Here is a 19,967-nt window from a genome sequence, read left to right on the forward strand (position 1 = left end):
TACCTCTACAAGCTAGATTTCCGGTCTATTCAAGTAAGTCCTGAAAACCCAAATGCAAATCAAGAAGAAAGCAAAATACATACAGAAAATACTAGTGAATGCAGAACTTCTGTCTGATTGGACTTACTCATTGCAATGGCAGCTGAATCTCCTATTCTAATTCTCAAACAAACAATCTTCAGAGAATAACGTCAAGATTTTCAACTATCCTTTGGTAATAATACATAAAGATCTTGATCTTTATTTAGTACTTTGTCTGAATCTCTCCAGTGATTAGGCTGCAGAAAACCACTAGCACCAAGGCTTAAGGCAATGCTTGAGAAATCCGATAAATATATTTGATTGAGATACTTATGGAAAGGCAGCTGCTTTGGAATTCCTGCTTAGTGATTTTGGCCTGCTTAAGTAAGGTAAAAAAGCTCTTGTACTCCTTGAATCTAGTAATAGCTGAAAGCGAGTTACGTGTGCCATAACCCTGTGAAGCTATCCCTTTCTGGAGGAAATGGGGCACTGCACTGTATCATCGAACAATGAAACATTGTTCTCTGCTTTCTGCTGATGTGATACTGATTGCCAGCCTTTCATGTTTCTATACTCCACTTGTGCAGCATCTTCTGATGAATTGCTGAAAAGTTTAAACTTTTTTCATAGGATGAGAGGGATCAAGCAGAAGAAATTCTCATCAAAAAGCATCCCTAAAAGGTCAACTCCAGTAATTTTGTCATACTAATTCCTTTCTTGCCCTTTACAGATTTTTCTATAACTTCCATTATCTTGTCTACATAATCCATAACTTAAGGAGTGGGGCTTAGCTGCAATGTAAATTCACAGTCAGACATTTCAGAAGATATTCCACTGGCTTACAGTATGAACTTGGGTAAACAGTTTAAAGTTTGTTTTGCAAGAAAAATACTGTTCTCTAATATCATGGGGATTAGGTAATATTTCCAAGATACTCTGTAATCTTGAATGATAGCAGGATATATAAATAGAAAGTATTAGTAAACCCTTGCTACAATACACAACATCAGAGCAGAGATATTTCAGAATTACTGACTGACCGGATACTGAATGCATCCTGTGTCACGTTGCAATTTGATTTTTACCATCTATCGGTTTCATACCATTCTTCTAAAATTTGATATCAAGGATTTATTTATAATTTTGGACACCCCACCCCCCCATGCAAATTGGTCATAGTGTCTCATAGACAGGGAAATAGTAGTAAAACTATTTTCAACTACCAAAACGTAAGTGAGAAGCTTTGCTTTGAATGTTAGTCATTCCTTACGTGCAGCCCGTCTGTATGTACATTCTACCTCCCCAAAATAATTTGGGGCTGATCTGGACAGGAATTGCTTGCAACTTGCTGCTAAGGCCTGGACAAACCTAATGCCTGTGTACCTGATGTTTTAGACATGCCCCTGTACGATTGAATGGAACTAGGAGAGGCACCATTGTGGTAGACGTTGTGCATGGATGCAACCTACTTTCCAAGCTAACATGAGTTTAGCTTTGAGATAAGGCTACCAAATGGCACAAATGCATCAGACTGCATGGGCTCGGTATTCCCAGGCAAGAACTGGTGTTGGCTCTGGGTAGAGGAGTCCATGTCATTCCCAGGATGTCAGCTGACACTATTCAACACCTGAAAACACGGAAACAGACTATTCATGAGTGCATGGTATGAAAGCAGATAAAGTGGGTTGCCCTCCCGTGAAAAAGGGCTACTACAGCATGTAATTGTAGTTAGCAAATAGGTTGCAAAGCAACTGCTGTGTATCAGCGAGGGAATGTCCAAACATGTTTAACTCCTCCCATATGGATGATTTCTTGTTAGCAGAAAAACGGAAGCAACTACTTACGCAGAAGATCTCAAAAAAGTTACCAAAACAGTAAAATAGAGAAAAAAAATCAAAACCAGAACTTCTGCTTGAGCTAGAATACAGTTATTACTCAATCTAATTAATCTAACTAAGATTAATCTTTTTTTTTTAAAGACACCCTTCTCTTTGGAAAGAATATCTAAATACTGTCATTTGCAACAAAGATCAGTAGACATTTAAACTGCAAATTGTCTCTCCCTTACCCTGAAGCAAAGTTGTGTTTTCCAAGAAGTGTACCTCGAACAGTGACACGACAAAAACACTTTGTAAATTGTGCAATTAGAAAACTAGCTGAAAATAAGCAAACCTACTCAAAATTAGCAACTGCAATAGCATAAGGACCCCCCTTAAAGAGAGACTCCCAGACCATTACCTTCTTTTTAGCTTTCAAAATATACACTAGGTGATTTTAAGCAGTTCTAAGCTTAAAATCACATAAAAAGATGAAAATAATGTATTCTAAAATAGCATGACAGTAATACCGAAGTTGAAAATAAATGTTCCTGCTTTATTGCCGTACAATTTTAATCATCCTAAACCTCAAAGCATTGAAAGTTTCATGAACAATGAACAAGAACAGTGGCAGGTAGAACTTTTTTCTAAAATGTTAATACTCACCGTAGAGTAGAGAGAGGATGTGCTGGAGACAAGTGATAATGAGGACCCATGTACTTTAAAAAAAGGAAAATAACATGAAATATTGATGAAAGCATAAGACTTCCCCCACGTAGCTCAATAACTAAACATCTTTTTAAAATGAGAACCAATCTTCCATGAAGAACAATTATGACCTATCAGTATAGAAAAGTTATTGACATTTTTTCCTGCACTTAAAAAGATTGTTCTATACAAAAAGAACCCTTTCCATGTAATGAGGTAGGAAAGCGAGCCAGTGAGATTCAGTATTATTACCAGCAAATCAAGCATCACTTTTGTTGTTTTGACAACAAATCACTTGATAAACACACTCTTTAGAGACACCAGAAATTGAGCTGTTTATATACCTGTCCAAAGCTGGGCAAACTGATTTTAATAAGAGACTATGCTTTGCAAAACAGTTCACGTTCCCTGGGGTGAGCTCCCAGGCTTTGCTCAGCTGGTTTCTCCCCTCAGCACAACGCAGGCCCATGCATGCTGGCATTTGTAGTCCGTGTGAAGGCGTTACTGCAAGACATAGTGCCATATTTCCACTAATCATCAGTGGAGTCGGCCTCAAGAGCACCGAATGAATGTCGCAGGACTTCAACTCAAAAAATGGGGTTCCTGGCCTCTCTGATAATGGCAAGTGAAGACTAAAATGAGACAAAATTGCCCCTTCTGCTTTAGATGACGCTCCTAATGAAGGATACACCAACAGAGAATTTTAAAGAAGATAATTTATTCCATTACTTCTTTTCATTTTTGTTGCAAAATAAATTTGTTTAAAATTTATAATCTGCCAGGGTTTGATAAGTAAATTATTTTGCTTTAATAGCTACCGTATGCCAAACTGACAATGCAAGAATACTTGGATTAGCCAAATAGACTTTAAATCTAATTTTGTAACTGGGCAAATATTTACAAAGATGTGGTACACTGACCACTGAAATCCTGTTGCTTTCAATCTACCTTTGGTTTTCAGTCTCTGCTTTAAATCTCTCAGCTAAACTCCCATTCTGCTCTCGTATGCAGTGGCTCTACCCATTACCTCACTTCTTTCACTATAACCTTCCTCAGAGCTCCTGTCTTAAATAAAATACATTTGGCCTTCCGACAGCATCATTTCATGTTACTCTCTAATGACCGTAAACTGCTGAAAACTGTTTATTATTGCTGCATTGACTTTCATTTAGCCAGGTTGATCATGGTGATCCACTCCAGCTGGATATGAAACATGACCAATGAAAAAGCTTTCATCAAAGGCACTGGTGACCCATTACTGAAATCCTAGATTTAACACCTCTTTTTCTATGCATAAATTATTTGCCTTGTTTTCTCTATTATTCTTCCAGTGTTTCCTCTGACAATTCTCCTGTTCCTCAGCAATGGGTCTGCAGTCAGCTCTGTCCTTGAATTATGTGATATGCTTCTGTGCAGTCAGCCATCCTCTCTGTGCTGACAACTCACAGCTTGATCTGTCCTGCACCCTACTGCTAGTATTACATACCCAGCTGTCTGCCTGACATATCATCCAAACTACAGAAGAAGGAATTGAAAAGTAAAAGTATTAGTTGTCCATTATTTCACCTAGGACTTTTTTTTTTCCCCTTTTATCTCATAACTATGAGCTTTGGGGCTAGGGGAAGACTTATTTTCTTGTTATAAAGACCATTGATATTGTCATCATTTAGCAGTAAGCAAGATTGATGAGATGATGTTATAGAATGAATATCCATTAAATTTTAGTGGGGCGGTTTTGGTTTTTGGGTTTTTTTTGTGTTTTGTTGTTTTTTAGTTAAAGGGTGTGAGAACTTTGTGCTTATGGGAATTCTGCAAATAATCAGATTTACCAGAAATGTTAGGCAGAAGAAAATGTTACAGTGCATTTAATTAGGAGTTGTCAGATGCTCTGTGGTTAAAAAAGAACAAAAACCAAAACCAAGACAAAAGGTATTCCCCAAATTCCAGGTGGTGTACATAGCATTAAAGAAACCAGACCAACAGTAATATCTGCATAAAGAAAGTATTGAGGTCAGATTAAATAACAGAGTTTAAATACAGAAATTCACATAGTGATTGCTGTAGGAGGCTGTAGGGAAGTGAGGAAATGAAATGACTACAAAAGGAAGGGGATGCTAAGTAGCACTGGCGTTTGGGAAAAAAAGGAAATACAGAAGTAGGACTAAGAAAGCGTGGAATCACACTAGTCAAGGTATGCTCAGACACTTCAAATTTAGAGGCAAAAAGAATAAAATAATTTTCCAAGTACGGCTTCCTTTCCTCTGGAATTTCTGATAAAGGATTTATACATGTATAAATGCATTGCATATTACTGTGTGAAAGAAATATCTTCCACGCTTTAGGGTAAGGAAGTCCTGTGAGTCTAACTCAACAGAATTAAAAAAAAGCTTCACAAAATTATTTAAGTTTTTATGTTGCAGAAGAAATATTTTAAAATTTTACTACACTTTGGAGGCCTATTTCGGGGACCTATTTTGGGGTCTATTCACTGATCCAAATAGTAACTCAGTCTTACCTTCTTCCATGCTGTCCCTGAATGAACCTGAATGACTAATTGCTCGTGGTCTCTCTTCTAAGGATGTAGCACTGCCACACAGTTGGGAGTCATCATAGAGATCAAAAGAAGTATCTTGTGCAGGGATGCTGTTTGAACGCATCATACTGGGTCCAGGAAGGTTAAACTGAGACAGGTTGGTTGGACTCACTGGAATACAAAGCTTTATTAATGAAGCACATTTCCTTTAAATGAATTTTGGTTCTGCACAAAATTGTAATGTAGGACTAGCATGGTTAGGTGGATCTTATGCTGTTGAGAAAATGAAAGGCTTTTATTCCTACATACAAAGCCACCACAGAAAGGTGAAGCAGATGATCTCTGAGGAGCTGGAGCTGGATGAGATTAATCCTGTAAAACACATGGTAACACTAACAACACTGGTGTTTGAATACACACTTCTTCACTTTGACAGCCCAAGACAGAAAATCAACAGGGGAGAGTCAAAAGTTAAAAGTTAAAAAGGAATAAGAAATAGTAAGTATTTTTTATAAGCAGCTCTTCTAATAAATCAGTATCTGTATTTTATTGTTATATACCTATATTACCGACTGCTGTTAAGACCAAAGTTTATTGGCATATGCAAGACATTTATTCTTTGATTTTCTACAGCACCAACCACTATATAAGGTTAAAATTCCTGCACAGGCCAGTTGAATCTCATCATAATAAATAGGAGCAGTCCGATCACTCATGGTTGAAATATGGAACAGCATTGATGAACCTACTTTAAGCTTTTGCAAAATTTATTTGCGAGTAGGAAGGAAAGCCTGGTTATGGTTCACCTGGACCACATGAACTCAATGCCTAGAAGAAAAAGCTGATTGTCTACCCAAATTCAGCCTCAGTGTTTGGACTTTTATTTTAGATCATGCAAGATGTGCCTTAAGTCATAAACTACCAGAGCAGCTGTGTTATGAGAGCAAATTATTCCACAAGGCTATGATAATGGAAAGAAGCAAAGGACAATGACAAAATAAATTTAAACCCCCCCCGATCTTATTGCTCTCTGTTGTGAGTACAAGAACTATGAACAAAAAGAAAAAGAAGATAATTTTAAACAGAAAATGATGGAGTGAGAGAAACTCTGCTTAAGACTCTGTGTCTAAAACTACTGCAAGTACATGAAGGAAATCCAAAGCAGTGGCTTGCCTAGCCAGGATTCAATTTCATTTTTAAAAGTGGCTTTGTTCAACTTCTTTTCCCATATGTAATAAAGACCAACACTTGTACGTCTGATCAAATTTCTTTTGAGTGATGCCATAAGCTGCGACAGAGTGACAGAAGTGTGAATGCTTCAAAGGTTGCTGCTAATTCCACAGTAAGAGCCTAAAACACAAAAGGTCATTGTGAACCTAGGTGTGTGTCCAGCACGGTGCAAATAAATGGTTTTCTATTAAGCACTAAAGAAAAAATAAAATTGTTAACAAAACTAAATTTGTGTTGGATTAACTTGAAACAAGATCCAGAAGAACCAAATCTAAATCTTGACCTGTAATCAAATAAATCTGAAATGTGACTCACGTCCTAAAATATTATATTGCATTCAAGGATGGGATTTGGATTGGGCCCAGTGCAGTTATAGCCAGGTCCAGCCGCTGAAATGCATTGGAAAGGCCTATCTCAAAGCAAACCTGTATATAGGAAAAAAGTAATATTTAGTGTCTGGCCTGACATTCACTAAAGTCACTGGAAAGAATCCTACTGACTGTGAACCCTAAAAGATGAGTAGCTTTGAACTACAAGCCAATTTCCAGCTCTGCCTCAGATTTTCTTCTCCTTGGGCAAGTCATAGAGAATCTGTGCTTTTTTTCCATATGCAAAAGAGGAGGTACCCTGGCCCACTCCATGAAAAACACCGTGAGTTTCCCTTCATTAGTGAGGTACCACAATATGGTGATGGAGATATTAAAATAAACGATCTAGTTTGGCAAACTAAGAAATATGAACGGTTGAATTTTATGATTCTATTCTAGAGCGGGAGAAACAGGGAAGGGAAACAGCATTTACCCAGGTTGGAAAAGTGATATTTTCCAGTTGCAGATGAAGACATAGCTGAAGGAGAAACAAGCGGGGACTGACTGCCAGTGTCTTGGAGGCCTCCAGTTGAATGGGAGCGCAGCCACTCCTTGCCTTCCTCCTGACTCGTCTGCCGGGATGATGGAGTATATCTGAAAAACCACAGCTGACATGCTCAAAACAACGACAAGGTGACAATTTGGAAAGAAACAGGTGTCATAAATACCCTTCACCAGTTAGATAGAACAAAACCCTTGGAAAGCATCAAGTCTAGTCAAGTGATTATCACCAGGGTAAAATTTACCATCTTATTACAACAGAAAAAGTACAGGACTTGAAAACCCTTTCACGTTCATCCCCCTCCCCAAAACAGCATTCCCTTCCTTTGAAGAGATACGATGATAAACCATAGATGACAGACAACTGAGTTGACAGGAAAGGACTTCAAAGCTATAGGAAGTGTACAGGCTGATGCAAAAGCTTGGAAGCTGTATGTCTGGGATGGGGAATGGACAGACTAGAAGCCAAGAAATGTGAGTAGCTGTTTACAAAATGACATCTGCCATAGATCATGTGGGCAATTGGTTAGATGACAGGAGTGAAACAGATTGACAACTCTGAAAAAGGAGTTTGCATTGGTAGTGACAGCTACTCATGGTCATACACGCGGTCTGTCGCTCTGAATGCTACTTGGCATTGTGTCCTGCCCCAAACTGGGGGGAGGGAAAGGGACAGGAAAAATCCGCAATTAGCAGAAACAAGTTCTCTGGAAGGAAGAAGTCTGGCAATCAAATCATTCATCAACTGCTTCCTATGGCAAACCAATAAAACAAGTGCAACTTGACACATGGTGCTAAGAGGGAGAACTGGTAACTCACTGGCCCAGCCTCTTTTGGCTGGCCTGGAAGAAGGGCAATTCTGGCAATGGTTAAATATTAAAATGTTCAGGCAGTGTGGGTCTTAACCAAGAGATTGTTTTCAGCAATGTCTGTGATAGCCTGCTTCATTCAGCACAATCTCCTGCTGAGAAATGAGCACCTTCTTCACCACTGTCATGAGCCATCAGTGTTCCCCAAACAGCAGAGGAGATGGGGCTTTTGATACTCTGGCTTCAGGCTTGCAAGGCACAAGTATTTCTGCTTAGAAAGCAGATTAAATGAACATGTAAGTTCTCATGTTGTGCTTGGGATTTTGTACAATATTTTACAGCATTAAAACATCTTGTCCTGATTAAATATTTACTTCCTTTCTCCTTTCAAAAAGACAGCTATGATCTTTGCTTATAAATGTGGTAGAGCAGAGTTACCCAGTGGTTATCGGATCCGAAAGATGACAAAATGAGAATTCAGGATCTGGGTCTTGGACTGGGATGTCTGCATATTAAATCACACTGACGGTCCTTCTGGGATAACTGATCAGGATTACATGCCTATAAACTGTTTTCCCACTCCATTTCACTTTCAGCTTTCAGCCACCATTACAATCGTACAGTCACAAACCTCAATCATCCCATTGTACCCTTGCAGGGTCCCCTTTATGCCTCTTTCATGTCCTCCACCTTTTCCATTCTCTCCCAATCCACAGTGATTGTTTTGGGATAATGGGAAATTCGATTAAATTCTTTTTAAGGAATGGATAGTGCAGAAGAGCAGAAGGTGCTATCTAGTGACAACACTTTAGCACTAACTTAAAATTTCATAAAATATTATTTATCAATAACTCAAGAGATTTAACTATGTGATTTCAGTGACTGGAAGGCTGCAGAGTGTCTGTGTGCATGCACATATACCCTTGCTTGCCAAATCTCCTTCCTGGATTAGGGAGATAGGCTGCCGCGCCAGACAAGTTAACTAATGATCCCCTCTTTTAACCATGGAGCGCAGAAGAGGGTAGATGACTTCTGTTTTCTGTGTTGAAGGCAGCTCTCGTTAGTGGGGATTTAGTAGCAAAGTTGGACTCTGAGTATTGCTGGATAGGGATTAAGAAGACTAGCTGGAGCAGGGCTCATTTTATACTTACAAACCTTGGATATTAAAATTAGTATTTTCTAGCCTTAGCCTTTACTAGATTTTCAATTCAAATTGCATGACTGTTTGCATTGAGAGTTCAAGTTCAGATCCACCTCTAAAATGTTGTTTTTCTCAATAATGTTTTCAACAATTAGTCCCATTGAATTGCAAAAGTATCTTGTTCTGTCTCTTTTAGCTCTCCAGGATTCAATGCCTTTTAAGATTCATTGCGTAAGGAAACTATCCTTAACAGTGTTCACTTTCCATGATATATCTTGAAAGGAAATTTTTTTACTAGGCAGACTCAGAAAGAAGAAGTCCATTGTTAAAATCTATGTTTTGTGGTTTGAATTTAAGTACCAAGAACTCTGTTGTAAACAGGATCAACAAAAGAAGAAAGAAAAGGAAGGACAGTGTAGAAAAAGTTACAGAAAAACAGAGAAGTAGCAGTCATGCTCAAAAAAATATATACCTTAATCCCTTTTTGGGTAGTGTATTTCTGTCAAGCTGCATGCTGTTAAAACAAAAAAAATCCCTAAGGACATACAGTAAACAGGACTGTTCAGAATTACAAATTTTAAAGGTCTAGATATGTGTGCATAACAAGGTCATTTAATACTTTTTAATATATCTTTCATGATAAATGCTTGACTCATTGGAGGGGACAATAGGACATTGACTGCTGCACATTCATTTTTCATCTAGACGTGCTCTGGGCTGGGTCAATAGTAATTTGGAGACTGTCCAAGTCAGAAAGAAGTCCTTCCTTACCATTTCTAACCTTCCTACAGCTTCACCCTGCAATCTGTGCAGGGTGAATCATATGGTCACAGTATGAATCTTTATTTTTCACAGTTGCCTATGATATGCCAATAGATTTCCAAAAGAAATGAAGGTTGCGGCACCTGCTAAGAGACAGCATGGCTTTGCCAGAAGCCAAATGACAACTCTGCTTGTAGAAATACGTGCTAAATATACAGACCCTTGTCTTTCTGTTGTTGTGGGGCTCACATAGTAAGGTGATGGTGGGGACAATGAAAAGTGGCACCAGAGCAATGCAGTTCCATATTCACGCACACATGGTGGCAGAGTGGCTCATCACCAGAGATCTATGGCTGGAGTTTTCCTAATTTAAACCCCATCACTAGCCTTCCTTCAAATAAGTGTCATTTGGGCACTTCCTCATAAAGACTTGGTAGATTGGTCCATGACTAGTGTGGGTTGAATTTGAACTAGTTATCATCAAGTAAGCGTTGCAATGTTTTTTCCCTTAAGAACATAATTTAGTGTCAGCGTATGGATTAAATCGTGAAATGGCTTTAGGAAGTTTCTGTATTACATATCATAATCACACCTCTGAGAGCAACAGTAATTTAGGACCCTTCCTACCCAGGAAAACTCTCATGCTGTTATTAAAGGTCGTTTTCTATTGTGCTGGGGGTGCTGGAGGCCCCACTGCCATGTAACCTTGATCCAAATAGGTAAAGGCAGTGAAAACACTGTTGGCGTTAACAATCCATTACCATTAGGGCTCAAACTAATGGAAGTAACACCCTCTTACCACCAGGAAGTTTTATAAGGCAATTTCACTGGTTTAATCAGGGCCTTGGGGAGAAAGCAAATAGAAGGAGAAACTTTGCAGGATTTCAGCACAGGCCCAGCTATCACGGTCCATGTGAGAGTAGTCCTCTATCAGACGGAGGACAAAATTTTCAGCATTTTGCTCCCAACATAACTAAAAGGACCAAGAATGGTTGGTGAAAGAGAACATGCATTTGAATGCATGATTCATTTATTTTTTAGTCCCTTACAGAGAAGAATGGGGCCTTGGTGTTCTTTTATGCACCTCGAAATTTCAAAACAAATAAACATGATGGTAATAACAAAACCAGTTTCTTCTGCAAATACTTCAAACATCCTAATGAACAATACATTTTCTAATATTACTTTAACTTAAAGTTCTATGTATTTCAAAATAATCTGTAGCACATTATCTAAAAATAACGGAACCAATCAGTGCTCCTTTAAAGTAATCCACAAGCCAAAAGTTCTAAGTCAGTCAGATAAATAGGCTAGTAGTGACCATAGGATTTTGCTAAAAAACTTTTGAATTCAGGTACCCAAATGAAATAGAGGTGAATATTTCTCAACATGAGCATGGAGTTATTGCAACTGCATAAAAGTGAATGTGGCAAACTTTCGTTTTGCTTTTTAGAAACACTAAATCTTATGAAGATGCTCCTAGATTTTAGATAATTGCATGAAACTATTAACCATGGTTCTATGTAACTATTAATTCAGACACATAACTGCCCATATCTTTTTAGTATCTGAAAGCATTCCTCCACCAAGCTGGGTATGTTACTTCTACGGAAATTGGACCTTTGGTAAATAGAACTGAACTGTAATGTGTAGTGATCCCATTAGGACACTACCAGCCTGACCTCAGCGCTCAAAAGATCTCTAAAGATGATATGAAAAAAAGTCAGTCCTTTCCTGAAGGAAGCAATGCATTCATGGAATCTGTCTCTTTGGTTCAAAACAAATACCAATATGAAGTGAGGCTGAGAATATTGTAACTTTCCTGATGTTTTCCTTCGCCATGTCAATTGCCAAAAGCAGTCTTGCAGGAAGATGCATGCAGATGTAGGCTGAAGCTATCAAGACCACTGTTTTCACCATTCCCTTTTGTTTATTTTGCACTGCTGAAACCGTCTGCAAGTTCGCTGGGGGAAATTACAGGAAGCCTTACAGTTCTCAGGCTTCTACCTGCCCTTGGTGTTGAGGTTAACTTGGGAAAGGGCCATAATGCCATCTCTTTGTGCTATACCTAAGTGTTGCAGAGTTAGGGAATAAAACAAATTATCGCAAGCTAAGAAGCACCTAGGGAGGTCTAGCGCAGGCTGGGCCAAGCTGATATGGGAATTATAAATGAGTTTCTACAAATGGCTGAGCACACAAGAAAATCTGACACATGACGCACTGTTTCACACCTTAAAACTACAACCATCAACTATGGTGATAATTTAAACCAACCAAAAGTCTTGAAAAGCTTAAGTGGATTTCCATGCACTTTCATGGCCCTCAAAACTAAACATTCTTTTAAAGTAAACCACAGCAAGCCAGTCATGTAATTAGAAACTACTTCCAGTCTGCTAACCTTAAAATGCAGCCATTATTGCTGATGCAACCAGTGTTAATTCCTATATTTCTGCATTTTTTATGCATCCATTGCTGTGTCGCTCAGACCAAGCAGAAGAAAGACACAAATCTGCAATGCCCAACAGCAATGAAGGCTTCAAAATAACTATTGGTGATATGTCCGCCTGGAAGGTTTTATCATTTAAAGCAGTGATATTTCACCAATTAACCCCAGTAGACAGGTTTATTTTAGAGTATAAGTACCTGTATGACTTATTTTAGTCCGTCTAAATTGTTGTAAGCTAAAATACAAGTGTCCTCCCACATAGGGAGTCACACTGCTATAACAACAGAAGTAGACTTGTCTAAATAAATACTGCTAGTGCAAAACCAGCAAAAGTCCTGAGGGAGAGGCAAATTTTGCTGAAAAAGCAAATATTTTGCTAGTATTTACTGAACCCTGGTTATTACAATGCAAAAGAATCTCATCAAATGACACAAAATTTGGCTGGAGTTAACTTTGACACTGTATCAATACAGCAGTTGTCAGGGAGCTCTGTGTTTATGCCATACCATTGCTTGGTGGGTAGCCTGAAGCCTGGGTGTGGGCAACGTCTGATCATCCCTGGAGGGATGTGTGGGCAGAGACCTTGCAGACTTGCTATCTCCATGGCAAGTGACTGCTTTTTTGGCGGCGGTCAAGGGCTATTCTCCTTAGCAGGAAACATAGATGTACCCTGAGATTTTGGTCTCATTTTCTGTGTTCTTTCCAGTTGCATCAAATCTTTCCTAAAACTTGATGTCCCGAAGTCTTCAAGTTAAAGCCTTGACATGAAAAAGTAGAATGGGATAACTACTTTCAAAGACTTACATGTGATACTTTCATTTTCAAAACACTGGGAAAATGCTTTGGCCCAGCAATGGCACTACAACCCCTTAGACACTGTCTCCTTTCTGCAAAATAGCCTCATCATTTCCCAGTTTGTATCTGTGCAAATATATCCTTCCCTGTTATATCCCTTCAGGCTAATAAACCATTGATTGCTAGTCTTTGATAACTCTACCAACCAGTCAAGCACCTTACTTCATTTCCTTCATTTGTTTGTGAGAATGTACTCTGAAACAGCACCTAAAGCTTTACTAAGTTCAGGATTTCTGATTGTATCTAATTCCTCTCCTCTACTCACAACGCCTGTTTTCCTGCAAATGAATTAAATTAGTCTTATTTAAAAGGCTGATAATGACAAATTCCATGTTATCTGTTACTTAACCCATTTTGTTTAATATCCTCTGTATCTTTCCAGGAACCAAGGCAAGGTGGCCTCGCCCACAATCCCCTCATCCTCCATCCCAGCGCTCCTCCTCGCTCCTTCCTCAGCACAGACTCTTTGAAACCTCTTCAGTCCTAATGACTGCAGGGCTATTTCAGACTGTGTCTGAAGCAGGGAAGTGAAAAGTTCATCAGGACCAGTAAACTGGAGTAATCTTTAACCTTTTCATTCCCTTTTAGCATGATTGCCATTAGTGATGCTTAGCTATCAAATTGCAGTTAATGCTTCCACGAACCAAAGCCATGTTTATTTGTATCATCTGTTATTAGCTCTCTCTTCTCTTTTAGCTTTCCCTAGGCTTTCTGTGTGTAGAATTTATGTCGCTTGCTAATTGTATCTCATTTTGTGCTTCGGTCTTTCTGATTTTGTCTCTACATGATATTAGTATATCTCACTATACAGACTGCTCATTCAGTCTTTTGCAAGCTCTAGAGTGACTGAATAAAACGAATAAGCCTCTTTGCAGATAATTTCTTATGCCATGCCAGGCTACAACTAGTATTGCCAGAGGCATCTCAAATATAATCTGAGTTTACGAAGGAAAAAGGACATAATCTGTTGCCAAACACATCTGTCTCTAACATTGCAAACCAATGCTTTTGTTGTGAAAAAATACTTTGCTACATGTAGGTTTTACTGTATAAAACAGTTTAGAAAAAAACACAGCACTTGTAACAGACCTTTCAGAAAAATCAAACTGCAAAAACCCTATTGGGGCTATAATTCAAGAAATGACAACATTTTCTCTAGGTACATCTATTTGTTTTGAGGCCAGATCAACATGATAAATGTCTCTCTCTGGACTCAATCATAATATCCCCATATGGACAAATCTGAAACTTAAAAATATTGCCAAAGGCAAAGTATTTGGAACCACTGAAATTAAGTCACTGAACAAATACATAAGGTATTAGTAGTGGGGGTTGCTCAGGAGCTTATGCCAAACCATTAACATTTTAAATGTGATGTTTAACATCCTCTGTATAAATATGATCTTTGGCATAAATTCATACTCGTCCACATCATCCTATTGACCTCACCATCCATATATGTAGCACTAAAAATTAGTGAAGGTTTTTATAAGCTAACTATTAATAACTAACTTTCTAAGAAATATTGTCACATTCAGTTCATGGCACATTACTAATGCAAATTACTATTTAAAAATTAAAGGCACAGTGCAAATTACAAATCACTTATGTATCAGTGTATTTTTAACTATTGTTGTTATCATACTTTATATTGGTGCAAACATACGTTTTATAGTGTTGTATTTATATTAGTAAGAGGTGTGATTTTAGCTGATATAGTAATACTTATGAATGCAACATAAAAGAATGAAATCTGCAGAGAGCTTCCATCTAGATTTGGCAAAGAGTCGTTTAGGGGTTTGATTTTGTTTATTTTCTTTTAATGCTGATTCACTGAAAGTGAAATCTTTCCAAGGAAAGGATTGGTATTGAAAAATCTCTGGTTTTATATAAAGGGAAAAGAGTTCTTAACATTGTATATTTTTCACACGTATACAAAAAAGATTTTTTTTCCTTCAAATTATTATGTATTTTCTAAACAACTAAGTTTAACCTTTAAAAGATTTCAACATTTCTGACTGGCTCAGTATAATTTTCTTTTTTGGATCAAAGAAAATATTTAATATTGACTTTTCAGTCCCCATGTGAGATAAGAGTTTCATTGTCAAATCTTGAAAATTTTCACAGGAAGTGAAAATTACTCACTGACTAGCAAAGTTTATTTTTTTCCCTTGCAAAAGTCACCAAAAAAAAAAAAAAATCGTGGTACAAGTGTGCCAGAGTGGATTTTATAATATGAAATAAATGGTAAAATATCTGCATGTTAAAATGAGCAAGCAGGGGAAAACCCTTTCTTGCTTTCGTTTGTCTGTTCCAGACGCTCAGCAGGACTGTGCATATAGTGAGGGTCTCATCTTGTAAACTGTCTCCCTGCCAGTGAAACTGCATTTTAGTGAGGATCTCTGTAATGATTACCATGTAAGAAGCAACTTGTCAGGACTGGGCATTTTAAGGCCACACTGGTCAGCTGAAGGCAGGGGCCCACCAGCTCCGCCTCTGCTTTGAGCTAATGGGAAGAAAACTGCTGGGGTCCCACTGCTGGAGAAGATTTGTTAGCAAGAGGGCAATGATACAGCTTTGGAGCTGCCAATTGCTGGGACAGCAGGTAGGTCCAGCATGCAGGAGTAATTCTGTGGCTGTTTAGATTCGTGTTTAATTAGACAATTTTCCCCTTTTCTCTGGTTGTTCTCCAGAACAAGGGAACAAAAAAACTTCTCAAGATAGAAAATGTGCTTGTAAAACCTTAAAAGGCAGTTGATTCCACGTCCAATGCCTGCGATTGCTTTCAGCTTTCTTTTCTTCCTTCCTTCCTTTTTTACATAAAGGACTAAGCTGCTAATTAAACAGTGTCCCTTTAGGAAAACAGGTGGAGGGTTTATTTTTTTGGCTCCTGTCCTTTTGCCTCTCACTGGTTTCGTGGTCACTGTATCTATAGGCAAGCTCACCTTTCCGAAAGAGTAGATCTGACGCTTCCAGTCCTCATGAGCAGGCTCTGAACCTCCTGAGTGCTTGTTGTCAGTCCAGAGAGAGAGCCATGATGGCTAAGAGGAAGGTCAATAGACTCGGAACTGGTGTGAAGGCTAGTCATGGACTGGTAACTTGGTGTGTCCTTACTGCCCGCTGAAGAGCTGCTCAGGTTTGCAGCCCACACAAGACCACCTGATGTGAAAGAGTGCACTGAGGCGGGACTGGAAGCCAAGGAGTGACTTAAGCTTACAACATCTGCATTTAAGTCCGAAGGTTTACTGAAGAGGGGGCTGCTGCTACCACTTTGCCCACCTGCACTGCCCATGCTGCCTGTGCCCGAGGATGGCGATTCCAGGCTGCCTTGCCGTGCCAATGTGGTACTAGGGCTGGGCATTGCCGATGTGGGTTTCACACCTTCAGTACTGGGTGCAGAGGCAGCTTTACCACTTGCCTTGGCACCAAACAACCTAAATGTAAAACAAATAGCTTTAGAGAAACTGATAGCCACATTAAACATTCATGGCGTAACATCCTAAGAGCCAAACTACACATTTTTAATAACTGCTACTAAAATCATGCCTACCTAGTTGATCAATCACATCGCAAAATTAAATTCACTTAACCATATCACAGTAATCAGGGTTTGTTTCATTAGCAACAGCTCTCATTCACTCCTGTTCAGATGTGCTCTTTGCACATACAGACCCTCCCAGAGAGAGTTAAAATAAGCACATTTTTGTCTTATTTGTGCATGAAAAGATTACACTTTCACCCAAATTCAGGAATTATGCGTTCCCATGGCTAAGTCATTAGCTTTTAAACCCTTCACTTCTCAAATTAGCTAAAATGATTGCAAAAAACACTTGCAAAATCCTTCATAGTTTAATAAACATGTAGGTATTTGTGTAAAATTTCCTTCTCGTTCTTTTGCACAGATGATCATGCGGTCATCGGACATGTAGTATCATTCAGACAGAATAAACCGCACCAGAGCTAAATGGGCTCAGTTTGTCTCCAAGGGCAGTCATGACAGAGGTGTATTTCACATAATTGCTTCCAGCAATTCTATAGAAGAAAATTCTACAGTGATGATGAACCCCCCCCATAAATCCTCTAAAACTGTTGAAATAAAAGATCATGTGATGTCTTAATGTTTTACTGGAAACATTTTAAGCTGCAATTAAGGTGCAACTCATAAATTAATAAGAAATAAATGCAAAACCTATCGTGATGTAAAGTAAGCATGGCTAATAACATAAGAATCCATTTTACATATTACCAAGCCCACAAAAATCAGCTGCAGCTCCCCAGCAGCCTGGAGATGCTGTTTTGGTAACTAGGCACAAGAGGGCACTATTGGCTTTTTCTCCAACAGTGCAACTGCTCCGTCCCAATTTACACTTCATCCAGATTTATACTTCCAGAAACGTTACAATAGAGCATTTCCAATTGAAATTTAGCTTTGCTAATGTTTGTGATGAAAGATGTAACAAAGCTGCTACGATAATGTAACGCTTGTAGCTGGAGCTGCCAACAACGTGAAAGCAAATACTTTATTTATCTATAGAGCTCTTCAGTTCTCCGACCAGGCTATGGCATCGCCTGTTCCAGTAACAGAAGGTGCCTGAATGAGACGTCCTTCTTCCCTTCGAGGGTTTATCAGAGTATTGAGAGGGAACTTCTCATGTGCCTGAATATTCAATAAGAACTTAGAATCATAGAATATCTCAAGTTGGAAGGGACCCATAAGGATCGTGGAGTCCAACTTATTCTAGCCTTCAAACTGTTGTTATGGGAATGTACCTAAAATGCTCAAAGCTCAAGGAACAGCCATTTCACGTCTGGGAAGGTCTTTAGGCCTTAGAGAAATAATTGCATTGTGTGGAAAAATATTACCCTTTTATCTTTTTGCACGTGGTTCTCCGTTTGTGGCAAAATATGCCCTGAAAAGGCTTTTTGCCCAGTGCTTCAACACTTTGAAAATCCCTGCTTTATATACTGCAACTTCAGGAATTCATAGAAAAGCACTAACCTTCGAAAGGTGGGTGAGGCGATATCTGGGTATTTGGATCCCGGCTGCCTAAGTCCTGGTGTGCCAGAGGCGCTCGCCGAAGTTGGGCTGGATTTGGGGGAACTGGACAGAGAGACGCTTTCGGAATCGGACACGGCCACCTTCTCTTTTTCCTTGTCCGTCTGGTTGATGGTGACAGGGCTGGACCTCCCGGACCCGATCTTGCTTGGCTCTCGCAGTTTGGTGGCAGCGGCACCAGCAGACTTGCTGCTGACATTGGAGTCGATGCTGCTGGTGCTGGAGCGGTGGCCACCCCTGCCAGGGATCCCGCTGCCACTGGATTTTGACGGGCGAGGCAAACTTCGATATTGCAGAGTTGTCTTCGAGTTCATGTGCAGGACGCCGTCATCCTGGTTCTGGGAACCGTCTAAGCTCGTTTTCCGCCCTGCGTTGGACTTCCCGCCGATGGCTGAAGATTTTGGCATTTTTCCTAGAGTCGCTGACCCGCTTGTGATAGTTGCTCCGCTTGTGGTGATCATGGTAGAAGATCCCATCCCAGACTTCTTGAACCCAAAGGACCCCGTAGCAGTTGATCTTCCAATGCCAGAGGGAGGCTTTTTTCCTTCATCACCGCTGCTTTTTCCTGCATCTGATGGAGAGCGCTGAATGGAGGCTCCTTTCAGGGGAGTTTTCACTTTTTCTGAAGCTTTTGCATCATCTGTTTTTCCTAAATAAAAGTATATTTGAAAAGGTCACTTGTGTTTAAGCTGTAATGTCTCAATATCTAATTTTAACCCTATATGGTTACAATTTCAAAATGAAAAAATATACAAATAGAAAAATTTCCCTAAGAAAACAGACCAATTTGGTCTTTAGTCCCCCATCAGCAGTCAGTAGCAGGCACGATACATTACAGGTAAGCATTAAGTATTAAAAGCTTGAAATTCTCCTGAGAACTTCCAGTTTCATATATAGCTGGAGAGCATAGATGTGGAAAATTATCCTGAATGAACTGTAAGGAATTTTATTTGGCTTTTTTTCCTGCTAATAGTATTTCTATATGTAAGAAAGAATATTTGAAAATAAATCATGAAATGTAATTAACATTTCCAGAAGTATGACATTAATTATGCATGTAAAAATTAGTGGCACTTATTGAGTTCTTTGGTTTTCACTGATTACATTTTTTTAGCTCATAACTAAATTTGTTCTAGTTTTAGTTACACAAAATTATCAGGGAGGGATTATGTTGTCATGGTATGAAACTTCTTGATGTTCAGTTACATGAGTTAATAGTCTTTGTCGTATCCTTGATACCTTTTCAAGATTTTTAATTTTCCTGAGAGGCTGTCTTCAGTACTGCACAAACACATACCTATATACCAGGTATTTCTACATAATGTTATTGTAACATTCAGAAAGGTTTAAATAAGGTATTTTCTTCTATCTTAAAAGAAAACACCCTCTTCTTATTTTTACAAACAACTTTACAGACAAAAGATGCCATTTGTCTTCTATTCTAATTTGTCTTTAAGCGTCTATTGTATGCTCCTAATAAGGAACACATACTCAGCATAACCATTTTTAATTCACTCTTCAAGTGACTATGGAAGTTTTGGAGGCGGGTGGCCTACTTTGTCTTAAGGAACTAAACTGTAATAAAGAGGAACACCTGCAAGTCAGAACTAAATCCACTCATGTTTTTACGCAGTGCACATTTTATGCTACACAAACACATGCACACGCCAAGATACGGCTCAGACTCCCACACTGGGAACACACAGATTATTACTATATG

At 38.9% G+C, this 19,967-nt stretch overlaps 1 protein-coding gene across 2 annotated transcripts in view; it reads right to left on the reverse strand.

Annotated features, from left to right (window-relative positions):
- The window catches only part of NAV3 (neuron navigator 3), a 284,264-nt gene that overhangs the window by 45,556 nt on the left and 218,741 nt on the right, over positions 1 to 19,967 (reverse strand). For both annotated transcript variants that reach the window (XM_009284931.1, XM_009284930.2), the window contains exons 15-20: positions 18,191 to 18,896; positions 16,137 to 16,625; positions 9,601 to 9,642; positions 7,111 to 7,271; positions 5,062 to 5,250; positions 2,505 to 2,557 (exon numbers count right to left, since the gene is read on the reverse strand). In XM_009284931.1, the coding sequence (XP_009283206.1) occupies positions 2,505 to 2,557; positions 5,062 to 5,250; positions 7,111 to 7,271; positions 9,601 to 9,642; positions 16,137 to 16,625; positions 18,191 to 18,896 (1,640 nt within the window). The remainder of the gene's footprint in view (positions 1 to 2,504; positions 2,558 to 5,061; positions 5,251 to 7,110; positions 7,272 to 9,600; positions 9,643 to 16,136; positions 16,626 to 18,190; positions 18,897 to 19,967) is intronic.

This window comes from Aptenodytes forsteri, unplaced genomic scaffold (genome assembly GCF_000699145.1).
Source record: "Aptenodytes forsteri isolate BGI_AS27 unplaced genomic scaffold, ASM69914v1 Scaffold71, whole genome shotgun sequence".
NCBI classification, from domain to species: Eukaryota; Metazoa; Chordata; class Aves; order Sphenisciformes; family Spheniscidae; genus Aptenodytes; species Aptenodytes forsteri.